Source organism: Amblyraja radiata, chromosome 27 (genome assembly GCF_010909765.2).
Source record: "Amblyraja radiata isolate CabotCenter1 chromosome 27, sAmbRad1.1.pri, whole genome shotgun sequence".
Lineage (NCBI taxonomy): Eukaryota > Metazoa > Chordata > Chondrichthyes > Rajiformes > Rajidae > Amblyraja > Amblyraja radiata.
Genome location: NC_045982.1, coordinates 16,061,518 through 16,075,853, shown reverse-complemented (window position 1 = coordinate 16,075,853; position 14,336 = coordinate 16,061,518). Strand labels below are relative to the sequence as shown.

General features: G+C 42.0%; 1 protein-coding gene across 3 annotated transcripts in view; it reads right to left on the bottom strand.

Annotated features, from left to right (window-relative positions):
* The window catches only part of eloa (elongin A), a 64,693-nt gene that overhangs the window by 7,910 nt on the left and 42,447 nt on the right, over window positions 1-14,336 (bottom strand). For all 3 annotated transcript variants that reach the window (XM_033045256.1, XM_033045255.1, XM_033045258.1), the window contains 2 exons: window positions 11,989-12,086; window positions 6,105-6,285 (listed from right to left, as the gene is read on the bottom strand). In XM_033045256.1, coding sequence (XP_032901147.1) covers window positions 6,105-6,285; window positions 11,989-12,086 — 279 coding nt within the window. The remainder of the gene's footprint in view (window positions 1-6,104; window positions 6,286-11,988; window positions 12,087-14,336) is intronic.

Genomic DNA, 14,336 nt, shown 5'->3' with positions numbered 1-14,336 from the left:
CTGCTAATACATTTGAACGCATTAGCGCTATTGCGATCTACCGGCAGCAACGGAGCTGCCGACTGTAAGGGAATTCCCGATCGCAGGGGAATCCATGACCTGGCGGAGGATCGCAGGAACAGCAAGTACTGTACCTGGAAACATCGGGGGAGGCCTCCATGGTGTCCGCAAACGTGGCCGTTGGGCAGGACTACAAGTCAGACTGAAGCGCAGGGGACTACGACCCCCTCTCCTGACCATCCTACTAGCCAATGTCCAATCACTGGAAAATAAAGTGGAGGACTTAAGGTCAAGGCTGCTTTACCAAAGGGAGCCGAGGGAATGCTCTGTGTTCTGTTTCACAGAGACATGACTCAACCCCAGCTCTCCAGACTCAGCTGTCCAGCCTGAGGGTTTCTCCATCCATCGTATGAACCTGGATCGCAGGCATATGGGAAAGGGAGAGGCAGGGTTGTCTGCCTCATGGTCAAATATTCGTGGTGCTCAGACCTGGCAGTTCTGTCTAAAGGCCCTGTCCCACTTACGTGTCCTTGGCACGCAAATTACGCGACCTCGTCGTCGCGTTGAGACGCATGGGCATCGTGTGGCCACGCGGGGCCAGTCCCACTGAGAAGCGCGGAGGGGAATGGAGTTGTGCACGGTATCGCGCGGCGATCCGAAATTTTGTAGTGAAACAAAATCTTCACACGCCACCGGCCTGTCGCGTAACTGACGGCCAAAGTGGGACAGGCCCAAGACCCTGGCGGGACGCTACGTCTCACCTCCAACAGCAGCAGAAGCAGGCAAATGATCGCCGAGCTCGGCCTGGGGCTCACGGCCGTTGCGGTCCGGATCCGCCCCCACTTCTACTCCCAGAGCGGGGCCAAGAAAATTGAAGATAGACACAAAATGCAGGAGTAACTCAGCGGGACCGGCAGCATCTCTGGAGAGAAGGAATGGATGACGTTTCGGGTCAAGACCCTTCTTTCAGACTGAAGAAGGGTCTCGACCCGAAACATCACCCGTTGCTTCTCTCCAGAGATGCTGCCGGTCCCGTTGAGTTACTCCTGCATTTTGTGTCCATCTTCAAATGACGGCTGTGCGGACGCATGAAGTCGCGCGGGACCGTCGCGCCTCAACGCGACCACGAGGTCGCGTAATTAGCGTGCCAAGGACAGGTAAGTGGGACAGGGGCTTAACTCCTGCTCTCCGCACCTGGAACATCTGGCGGTGAAGTGCAACCCTTCTACCTCCCTAGGGAATTCACCTCCATCATCCTGACCGCGGTCTACATACCAACCCAGGGAGACGTCTGTCTAGCATTGGAGGAGCTGCTCGCCGTGGTCAACAAGCATCAGACAGCGTACCCTGAAGCGTTTACCACCATAGCCAGGGACTTCAACAAAGCTAATCTGAAATAAATCACTCCCAAACTACCACAAACATGTCGCTTGCAGCAACAGAAGATTAAACATCCTTGACCACTGCTACACGACCATCATGGATGCCTATCGTTCTATCCCTCGCCCTCACTTCGGAAAATCCGACCATTCAGCGGTGCTGCTTCTTCCTGCATACAGGCAGCAACTGAAGAGCGCACCCCCAGAGGTGAGACTGCACAGAGCTGGTCTGGGGAGGCAGAGGAACAATTAAAGGACTGCTTGGAGTCTGTAGACTGGTCAATGTTCAAGGAATCGACAACGGACCTGAATGAATATGCGACAGTCGTTACAGACTTCATAAGGAAATCTGTGGAGGACTGTGTACATACAAAAACCTTCCGAGTGTTTCCTAACCAGAAGCCTTGGAGGAACCAGGAGATCTGCATTCTTCGGAAGACCAGATCCCGGGCATTCAGGTCTGGTGACGCAGAGGTCTATGAGAAGTCCAGATACGACCTTGACAAGGCCATCAAAAGGGCCAAAAGGGACCCGCTCAAAGATGGAGGATGAGGTGGATGTTCGGCAACTGTGGCAGGGTTTGAATGCCATCACCTCCTACAAGGCAAAACCAGGAGGCAGCTCAAACAACAGAGAAGCGACACTCCGATGAGCTCAATGCGTTCTACGCGCCCTTTGATAGGAAGAACACTGATGTGCCTTCCCGAGCCCCCATACACCCTGATGGTATTACACTCACAGACACAGAGGCCGATGCCAGAAGATCCTTCAGGGGGGGGTGAACCCTTGGAAAGCACCTGGACTTGATGGAGTTCTCAAAACCTATGCAGACCAACTGGCTGGGGTTTTTGCAGACATTTTCAACCTCTCAGTACTGAGGTCTGAGGTTCCCTCCTACTTTAAGAGGGCATCAATAATACCGGTGCCCAAGAAGTGTGAGGTGATGTGCCTCAATGACTATCGATCAGTGGCACTAATGTCTGTGGTGATGAAGTGCTTTCAGAGGTTGGTTACGGGCATATCAACTCCTAGCTCAACAAGAACCTCGACTCGCTACAGTTTGCCTACCGTCACACCAGGTCAACGAAGGATGCGATCTCACTGGCTCTCCACTCCGCTCTGGACCACTTGGACAATAAAAACACTTACGTCAGGCTGTTGTTTATAGAGTGCAGCTTGGTGTTCAATCCCATCATCCCCTCCAAGCTGTTTACCACTGCCCGAGCCGGCTGCCTGCCCCTTTTCCGGGGTTACATCCGTGCCCGGATGGTGTGAGAGAGGGACTACGCGCTGTCCACGGGCACCCTAGTGGATTTCCGGGACCGCTGGACACCGCGGGAGGTTGGATGCATCCTTGACAAGGATTGTAACATAGTTGTGTAGTAGTTTATTTAGTATATTTGTTTATCTTGTATTATGGTGGTGGGTTCTGTTTTGTTTTATTGTAAATATTATTTTAAATAATTGAATAATTTTTTTTTGATAATAATTTATTTTGTTTTAAGCTGGTTACTACTGCCCGAGCCGGCTTCCTGCCCCTTTTCCGGGGTTACGTCCGCGTCCGGGTGGTGTTAGAGAGGGATTACGCGCTGTCCACGAGCGCCCTAGGGGATTTCCGGGACCGCTGAGCACCGCGGGAGTTTGAATGCATCCTTGACAAGGAGTGCAAGATAGTTGTATAATAGTTTATCGTTTGCCGTATATTATGGTGATGGGTTCTATTTTGTTTTTTACTGTACATATTATTTTAATATCTGAATAAATATTTTTGATTACAAAAAAAAAGCTGGTTACCACGGAACTGGGTCTCTGCGCATCCCTCTGCAATTGGATCCTCGACTTCCTCATCCACAGACCACAGTCTGTTCGAATTGGCAGAATTATTTCTTCTTCATTAACAATCAGTACAGGAGCACCTCAAGGCTGTGTGCTCAGCCCCCTGCTCTACTCATTCTATACTCATGACTAGAGCCAGGATTTTGCCATAAATGCCATGTGCCTTTTTATGCCTTTTTTGATGATTTCACCAGGATAATGCCTTTTTCACGATCGAGTGCCTAAATCAGCCTTTTTTTTTGCCATTTTGCTATAAAGTTGTGCTATTTTCTCTAGTTGGACCATGATTACAATGACGTTTTCTATGTTAACACGTTAATATTAATGTTATTATTAATGTGTTAACATAGTATATCTTACAAGAAAACTTCCACCACTGGGCAAAACTGGGGGCGCCATCGTGGGTCATTCATTCGTTTGTGCCGCTGCCCGCTGGTTCAGTTTTCTCCAAGACCTATTTAAGAAAGAACTGCAGATGCTGGTAAGATCGAAGGTAGACAAAAAATGCTGGAGAAAGAGCGGGTGAGGCAGCATCTATGGAGAGAAGGAATAGGCGACGTTTAGGGTCGAGACTCTTCTTCAGATTGATGTGGGGGGGGGGGGGGGGAGAGAGAGAAAGAAAGAAAGGAAGAGGCGGAGACAGTAGGACTAGAAGGATAGCTGGAAAGGGGAGGGGAGGAGGGAGAAGACAAGGGCTATCTAAAATTAGAGAAGTCAATGTTGATACCGCTGGGGTGCAGACTACCCAAGCAAAATACCCAAGCATGTCTCCTCACTACATTTACTGCTGCCTCCAGTCGCAAATCTGAGTTTTCGATTGATTTTTGCAAGGCATTCATTGATGCTGGAATTCCACTGTGGAAATTTGAAAACAAATCTCTCAGAGGTTTTTTAGAGAAATACACAGAGGAACATATACCAAGCGAGTCATCATTATGGAAAAATTATGTTGACAGCAACTTCAACATTGTTGTGCAGAAAATTAGAGATGAAGTTGCATGCAACAAAATGTGGATCCCAATAGGCGAGACAACCGATGCTGTGGGGAGATATGTTGCCAATGTGGTCATCTGTACACTGGAGGCAGGTCAACCATCAAAGGAGTATTTGTTGACATCGGAAGTATTGGGGAAGTCAAACAGCTCAACTATTGTTCAGTTGTTTACATCTTCACTTGCTGTACTTTGGCCAGAAGGTATAAAACACGAGAATGTATTCTGTTTGTGACTTAAAGTTTTATTCCCCAAAATGCTGCATTTGTCATGCTTAGCTCAAGGACTTCATAGAATTGCCAAGCACCTATGTAGCTAGTTTCCAATGTCAAGAAAATCTTCCTCAAAGTACCGTCACGTGGGCAGTTGTTCAAGGAAATGGCACCCGCTACCTCCTCAGCCCGTTTTGACTAGGTGGGGTACATGGCTCTCTACTGTACTCTACTATGCTGCAAATTTTGAAAAGATAAAATAAATCATCAATTGTTTTGAAGAAGAAGAATCTGCTGCAGTCAGGATCGTCAGTTAAATCATGCCGAAAAAGTCCCTCCACCGCGATCTTGTGTTTATTGCTTACAATTTTGTAAGCGTCCCACAAGCTACCACTTCCCTTGAGAAACGTGGCGAAACATACCGATTCAGTATGTCAAAGAAGTTCTCTTGAACTTCTACAGGTGGACAGTAGAGAGCATATTGATTGGTTGCGTCATGACCTGATTCGGCAACTTGAACGTCCAGAAGCGGAAAAGACTGCAAAAAGTTGTGAACGCTGCCCACTCCATCACCGGCTCTGACTTCTCCACAATCAAAGGAATTTATCGGAGTCGCTGCCTGAAAAAGGCAGCCAGCATCATCAGAGACCCACACCATCCTGGCCTCACACTCATTTCACCACTGCCATTGGGAAGAAGGTACAGGAGCCTGAAAACTGTAACGTCCAGGTTCAACTTCTTCTCTACAGCCATCAGGCTATTAAACACCACAACCTCAAATAAGCTCTGAACTTCAATAGACTATTATTATTATTATTATTATACGACTATTGTTTGTTTTTTGAGTGTGTGTGTGTGTGTGTGTGTGTGTGTGTATATATATATATATATATATATATACACACACACACACATATATACATGTACATATATATGTGTGTATGTGTGTGTGTGTACTTGTGAGATATGAATATATACACACTGAACTTTTTTTTCTCTCTCGTTTATCATATTGTTTACAGTGTACTATGTTTACATATTCTGTTGTGCTGCAGCAAGTAAGAATTTCATTGTTCGAACTGGGAAATATGACAATAAAACACTCTTGACTCTCTTGGCTCAGTATTGCATTCTTTAGGATTACCAGGGATGGAAAAGAAATGCTGGCCTTCCTAGCAATGCCAATGTTCCATAAATAAGTATAACTTTCCTTGCCCATGCCAAGCCCTAAGCTAATAGTTGCTGAGATGCAGGTTAGCACTAAAATTATAAAAAGTATTAATTTCTTACCTTCAGAATAAAGTAACAGAATTTTTTGTTTTAAATCACATGAAATAATAGAATCATAATTGAACAGGAGGCCATTCAGTCCACTTCATTACTAGCTCTCTGAAAATGTTATATAATTGTTACATATCGGGACTGTTCGAAAGTTACTATTGAACTGAATTTCCATCATTCTTTTTCAAGCAGTGCATTCCAGATCAAAATAATACAGTAAATTATAAAGGTCAAATCTTGCATAATTCAATGAGATGCATTAAATACAGTTTAACTGAAGCTCTACATTAAAATTTAAAAACAGCTTACACAAGAAATCGTTGTTCATTATAGTGCAACAAAAAAAAAAGATACACTGATCTGACTGGCCAATTACAATGCATGTATGAAGAAAAGCTCTTTACCCTTAGGTTTGCTGGCATGAGCCGAACTAATACTTTGAGTTATAGCTCGCAGCCTCTGCTCTCGTTCATCATGAAGACGTAGGTACATTTCACGCCACGACTCATACTCTTCTCTGTCCTGATTTTTAAAGTCTCTCTTACCGTGTCGCAACCACAGATGATCGGTTTCTTCAACAAACATCTATGTGGTAGCAAAATAAAAATGGACATTGAATAATTCCGTTTAGTATGCATCAAAGAGCATAAGGAACAAGTCCTTTGGGAAAAGTGCAGAACAGGAGCACCCAAATGGTTGGCAGGCTAAATTTGACCAATTACAATGGCAGGACACAGGCTTACAAATACTGCAACAAAGTCCAAGGACCCAGTTGTCACTGCACATGCTTCTATATTTTAACATTATACGTGCCCAGAAGTTGCAGCCACAGTCCTCTGCTTTATCTTGAATATGTATTGTCAAGGATACAAGTTTCAGTACCTCTGGTCAAGAAAATACTGTTAGAAGAAAACTAAAATTTAATTATAAGTTTTGAGGTTAATCAATTCAAGCATATTACATCCAATGTTACCATAGAGTACCCATTCTTGGATTTGGAACACTCAGACAAACTTTTTTTTTGGGTATTTATTCATCTAAAAACTTGCGTAGTGCCATGGGTTTACCTGATACATTTATAACTTAAGTGTTTCCCCAAATCGTATTATTGTTGTAGCTGCTTGCGACATAGACTTGCTGATATTCACATATTACTTACTGTAATTAAGAAAACTAGACATGTGCAAACAGGTTGCCCATCCATTATTGCCCATTTTGCCGCACTAGTCATCATTTCACAATCCTTGTTTGTCTGCTATATTAGTGCTGAATTCCTTACTGCAGTTCATTTTGCTCCCATCTCCTACTTCATACACCTCACAACAAAAAGGATACTTCAGCAAAAAAAAAAAAATCAGTTATGGTTTGGATTGTTTAATTCACATCTTCTACATAAAGCAATTGAGAATCTGCTTAACAGTACGATTATCAATCCAGAACACGTTCAATTCTTTATTTCAATTTGTTACTTGCCCAAAAAGGACAACTGCAAGGAAAAGCAGTATGCATCCACATGTTAATGGGATGTTATAAACTGAGGAACTAATCCTCAAAATAGACTCATAAACAAAAGGATGTTTATGAAGCCAAAAGCCTTTAAAACGAAGATAATCTTTGAGGTAGACTCTGGCAAAGTCTATGCATTTTTTACTAGGTTAAAAATATTGTATTACTATGTAAAAAATTAGACGACACAATTAAATGTCAAATCCAACAACCTCTCGCATATACAAGTTGATTTCCTTAAACTTTCTATGAACAAAAATATTAAGGTTATTACTATATGCAAAATCTTGTGAATCTCAATGTTGAATTTAGCTATTTTGTTTATTGTAGCCCGCACTCAGAGTGAAGTGCAATGAAATAGTAAATATGTACTTTCCCAACAACTCTGTCTCATACACCAGGAAAGATCAATTCCCAATCTACATCAGCTGATCTCAGCAGAAAAATACAGTGGCTTGCAAATGTATTCATACCCCTTGAACTTTTCCACATTTTGTCACGTTACAACCACAAACGTAAATGTATTTTATTGGGATTTTATGTGATGGACCAACACAAAGAGGTGCATAATTGTGAAGTGGAAGGAAAATGATACATTGTTTTCAAATTTTTTTACAAATAAAAAACTGAAAAGTGTGGCGTGCAAAAGTATTCAGCCCCCTTTACTCTGATACCCCTAAATAAAATCCAGTGCAACCAATTGCCTTCAAAAGTCACCTAATTAGTAAATAGAGTCCACTTGTGTGTAATCTAATCTCAGTATAAATACAGCTGTTCTGTGAAGGCCTCAGAGGTTTGTTAGAGAACATTAGTGAACAAACAGCATCATGAAGCCCAAGGAACACACCAGACAGGTCAGGGATAAAGTTTTGGAGAAGTTTAAAGCAGGGTTAGGTTATAAAAAAATATCCCAAGCTTTGAACATCTCACGGAGCACTGTTCAATCCATCATTCGAAAATGGAAAGAGTATGGCACAACTGCAAACCTACCAAGACATGGCCGTCCACCTAAACTGACAGGCAGGGCAAGGAGAGCATTGATCAGAGAAGCAGCCAAGAGGCCCATGGTAACTCTGGAGGAGTTGCAGAGATCCACAGCTCAGGTGGGAGAATCTGTCCACAGGACAACTATTAGTCGTGCACTCCACAAATCGGGCCTTTATGGAAGAGTGGCAAGAAGAAAGCCATTGTTGAAAAAAAGCCATAAGAAGTCCCGTTTGCAGTTTGCCACAAGCCATGTGGGGGACACAGCAAACATGTGGAGGAAGGTGCTCTGGTCAGATGAGACCAAAATTGAAGTTTTTGGCCTAAATGCAAAACGCTATGTGTGGCGGAAAACTAACACTGCACATTACCCAGAACACACCATCCCCACTGTGAAACATGGTGGTGGCAGCATCATGCTGTGGGGATGCTTTTCTTCAGCAGGGATAGGGAAGCTGGTCAGAGTTGATGGGAAGATGGATGGAGCCAAATACAGGGCAATCTTGGAAGAAAACCTGTTAGAGTCTGCAAAAGACTTGAGACTGGGGCGGAGGTTCACCTTCTAGCAGGACAACGACCCTAAACATACAGCCAGAGCTACAATGGAATGATTTAGATCAAAGCATATTCATGTGTTAGAATGGCCCAGTCAAAGTCCAGACCTAAATCCAATTGAGAATCTCTGGCAAGATTTGAAAATTGCTGTTCACAGACGCTCTCCATCCAATCTGACTGAGCTCGAGCTATTTTGCAAAGAAGAATGAGCAAAAATTTCAGTCTCTAGATGTGCAAAGCTGGTAGAGACATACCCCAAAAGACTTGCAGCTGTAATTGCAGCGAAAGGTGGTTCTACAAAGTATTGACTCAGGGGGGCTGAATACTTTTGCACGCCACACTTTTCAGTTTTTTATTTGTAAAAAAAATTTGAAAACCATGTATCATTTTCCTTCCACTTCATAATTATGCGCCACTTTGTGTTGGTCTATCACATAAAATCCCAATAAAATACATTTACGTTTGTGGTTGTAACGTGACAAAATGTGGAAAAGTTCAAGGGGTATGAATACTTTTGCAAGTCACTGTAATTAAGAAAATAGACAAACCAATTACCTATTTATTAGCATTCATTGTTTTGGGAGTACTGATAATTGAAGATCAAGTTGGATGGCTTTCCCCTGCCCAAATGTTCTGCTCTCCTTGTTCACTTGAATAATGTGTTGGAGAATGAAGGATAATGATAGAACTGTGCTTGACAAGATTTGATGCCTTTGAGATGAAAAGGAAGTCTTTCCATGCAAATTAGTCTATTTAGGTGCAGAGGAAGGGAAAGTAGCTTGGCAACAAATCTCCACCTCACCCTTTAATGTATTTATAGTTGTCTAAAGCACTGGTGAAAAAAGGAAACTTGACATAGATGGCACAGAAGTACTATAAATTAGTCAACAAACAGCACAAATGCTTATGGGGCAGCTGAGAACTGACAAATCAGTAAAAATAAAACTGACAAAAAAGGGTTTAAATATGTTTTACACAACTACTATATTTCCTAACATAGTCTGACTCTGCTCCTCAGGTACATCTGACGGCAACATTTGAAGGCCACCTTCAGACTATCTAACATTTTGGCAGCTCTTCTGAAAACAGTAATTTCATCTCTCACATCTGCATGCCTGTCATGATATAGTTGTGAAACATGTAGCAACACCAACTATGTTGTCATGCATTGAGCAATCACCTACACTGCAGAAGTTCAGCAACCAAGGCACAGTAAATGGCAGCAGCTCCATGTTTATTTGAGAAGGTTATATCAGTGGTTAGGTTTATATAATAGCCTCCTTTTACACCCCTCTTATCAGAATTTACATAACTCTTTAAATCACTGGGTTTCCACAAAGGGTTTGGGTCACTAAGCATCTTTCAAGCTGAACTCTTCACGTGTCAGATGCACTCCTAATGCCCCTGTCCCACTTATGCCCCTGTCCCACTTAGGAAACCTGAACGGAAACCTCTGGAGACTTTGCGCCCCACCCAAGGTTTCCGTGCGGTTCCCGGACCTTTTTTTCCCCACCCAGTTTTATTCCACCAGGGAGGTCTTACCTTCCACTACCTACAACCTCCGGCAACCACCTTCAACTAGCATCGCAACCGGCTTCGACTAAAAAAGCGGAGATTTGTTGCCAAGCTATTTACAGTCGCGGCTAGTTTTGAATTTTTTGAAATAATCGCCGGAACATAGAAGAAGCGGAAACCACTTTCGACCATTAGGGAGACTGACAAATACCTCCGGAAACCGCACGGAAACCTTGGGTGGGGCGCAAAGTCTCCAGAGGTTTCCGTTCAGGTTTCATAAGTGAGACGGGCATAACATTGATTGAAGTGTTACACAACCAACCATTTGGATATGAAACCTATTATTTTGGCTTGATGCCAAGGCAGTAATAGTAATAATGAGAATCTATAATTGATCTGTAGAATAAAACTTAAATTATTTGCATTATTTTTGCTTATGATATTAATTATCTGATATTCATAGACACAAAATGTATAAATTGCTGTAATTTACATAAAGTTAATGAAAAACACACTCCAAAGCTAATATATTTTTGTTAAATCAGTTCCCATTTTTCTGCTCAAAATCTCAAATGAAAATGTGGGCTTTCCCTGATTTTGTACCAGGTAAAATTCAGATAAGTGAATTTGTCAACTTAATGTTGGGGGAACTCCATCAAGGCAGGATTCTACTGTTGAACTACAGCTGCAACGGAGCAGAGTGATAATTATAGCACAAATATATAGCCCTCTGATTAGGCTGCAGCTTGAGAAATGTGTTTAGTTAAATATAGTTCAACAGGTTACACACCAGAAGTAACTGCAAATCAGGATTCAGAAGGGAGGAACTCGGGACAATTACATTAATACAGTGAAAAGGTACTCAGCAAACTGTTGGAGCTACATTTTGACATGTAGGACCTGATGGAAAAGCAGAGCTTTTTGAGATTATTGTTACATTGATTTTAAATGTTCTCAAATTCCCTAGATTTATGGACATATCATTAAATATTAATGACTGAAGCCATAACTCACATTAAATGTATCAGCAGATTGTTAGAAATAGCCAATTGAGAAAGAGCAAGGCAGTTCATTTAAAAAGGGTTCACCTCTTAAATATTAAGAATTCCATTCCTGAAAAAGATTATTTGGTCATTTGTCAGATACGTTTTTACATAATTTTTCTGTAGATAAACTGGATGTCACATTCTTTACATTACACCAGTAACTACGATTCAAATATCTTCATTGAATGTTAAAAATCACAAAATAATTCTTTCAGGTCAAAGAGAACATTGCCAATAATGGCCAAAGACTATGAGATTGCGACAATTACTCGCAGTGGATTTCCGATCTTGACCAGCCACGCAATAAATGGTTTCTCCGCAACTATTAACGGTTACATTTCCGCATCTCTCAACAATTATGTAATGTTCCTCTAGCCCCTTTTCTTAATAATCAGTTTTCTTTTTTAGTCACCTTTCAAATTGCAAAATTAAAACAAGGTTTTGAGAGGCTGGCTTTATCCTGAAAAATCAATGATTTCTACCTGGTGATGTATTGTTTACATTTGAATTAATCAAGTCCCCAGAACTTCCTTTGGTTAACTGTGTAATGTTACGACTGTGATGAGAAAGATAACTTGTTATTTCTATGGCCAAGTCGGTAGTAATGTTGTTTATCGATTGGAGAAACATTAAAAAGGTAGTGTTATTGAGAAATTCCTGCTAACTGAGAATAAGGGCTTACTGGATTGCAGTTCTCAATACGATAGAGCTGATCAGGGGTGCACCGCTCCAGCACCGGCTCCAAGATTTCAAATGGCACTCCTCCAACTTCGTGAATAGCTGAAAGAAAACAGTAATTATCACGTAAAACAATGTAAGATGTACAAATATTTTCTGAAGCAACTCAGCGGGTGCAGCAGCATCTATGGAGCGAAGGAAATAGATAACGTTTCGGGCCGAAAACCCCTTTTCAGCCTGAAACATTGCCTATTTCCTTCGCTCCATACATACTGCTGCACCCGCTGAGTTTCTCCAGCCCTTTTGTCTACCTTCGATTTTCCAGCATCTGTAGTTCCTTCTTAAACCCTATTTTCTGAAGCAACTCCTTCTCATGAGGAGATGCACATAGGGATTTTCCAGATATAAAATTGCTAATGGTACAAATCATGACATCTTGCAAAGCAGCATTAATTTGTTTCCCTGATGCTGCAAATATCCAGTGTAGAATCACGTGAGAGCATTAACACTCAAGTATATTTGACGATCATCATTACCATGGAAATTAATCTATATAGAACTCATATAGAGGAAATGAAGTATTCAAAAAAACAGTCGAGGCCTGGAGAAAGACAGTCCCTCAGTTTTAGATGTGCCTGTAGAATTTCAGTTATATCTCCATTTGTCTCATGAATGATTAATTGCTGGTTTCCTCTGATGACACACAAAAAAAATAAACAGAGAGAAAAGTGAGCCGGACTTTGCACTTTAGTTGGTGAATAAAGAGAAAGGACAAGTGGAACTCTAAATACTAGTTTAGCTATTCCATTTAGTAAGACAGTATGCATTGAATAGCTGGCAGATGTATTGCCCAGCATGGTAATTGTCATAATTTAACGATTAATAAACAACTTTGAAGGAGTTAAAACAAATTTGGTCATGCAACTGATATAAAATTCAAAGAAAATGTAGGAATGAAAATATTTAGCGGTACTAAAGTGCCAATATTGCATATTCCTCAATGTTTTTGTAAACTGAAAGTCAGTAGATTCCGTTATTTTACATTTTGCCTCTATTTGACCTTAAGACATATGAGCAGAATTAGGACATTCGGCTCACTGAGTCTGCTCCGCAGTTAGATCATGGTTGATCTATTTTTCCCTCTCAACCCATTCTCCTGCCTTCTCCCCTTAACCTTCGACACACTTACTTATCAGGTACCTGTCAATCTCTGCATTAAAAGTACCCAACGACTTGGCCTCCACAGCCGTCTTTAGCAATGAATTTCACCACCCTGTGGAGTATTTGTACAGTTAATTTTTAATATGCATCCTTTGCAGGTTTGTACCAATGGAAGCAAGTAGTATATTTTTTTATTACTCCATCCCCTCGCCAATAAAGTGTACAAACAGTGTGCTAGCTAGCTAACTCAGGAAAATGTAAATAATCGACTCCACGAAGCCACATCCTAACACATTGGTGAGATGGGAGATATTTATTCAGGGGCAACTTTTTCCAGACAGGTAGTCCACATCTAGAATGAGCTGCACAAGCAGACACAATTATAATTTTTTTAATACATTTGGACAGATATATGGCTAGGAAAGGTTCACACAACTATGGACCAAATGCAGGAAAATGGGGCAGGCCCAATATGGCAACTTAGTCAGTATTGACAAGTTAGGCTGAAGGACCTGTTTCCGTGCTGTACAGCTCCATGACACTTAGGGGATGTAGGGAAAGGGCTTCATCAGAGGCTGGAATTCAAAAAACATTATTCGTTATGATACATAGCTGCTGACCATCACCCATAGTCTCCGTTATATCGATATTTGTCAACCGACTACTAATATTTAGGGTAAATATTTCAGGTCCTGCCCTCAAATGTCATCTGCCCATTTCCCTTCATGGATGCTGCCCGTCTGGCTGAGGTCCTCCGGCAGTTTGATTCTTGCTCAAGATTCCAGCATGTGCAGTCATAGAATGGAAAGAGGCCATTTGGCCCAACTTGCCCATGCCAACCAACATGCTCCATCTACAATAGACCCTCCTGCCTGCATTTGGCCCATATCTCTCCAAACCTATTGTATCCATGTACTTGTCCAAATGTTTCTTAAACATTGTGATAGTACCTGCCTCAACTACCTGCTCTGGCAGCTCGTTCCATATACTTACCACCCTTTGTGTAAAAAAATTGCCCTTCTGATTCCTATTGTCTTTCCCCTCTATGTCCTCTGGTTCTTGATTCCGCTACTGTGGATAAAAGACTCTGTGCATTTACCCCATCTATTCCTCTCATGATCTTATACACTTCCATAAGATCACCCTTCATCCTCCTGTGCTCCAAGGAATAAAGTCCTAGCCTGCTCAACT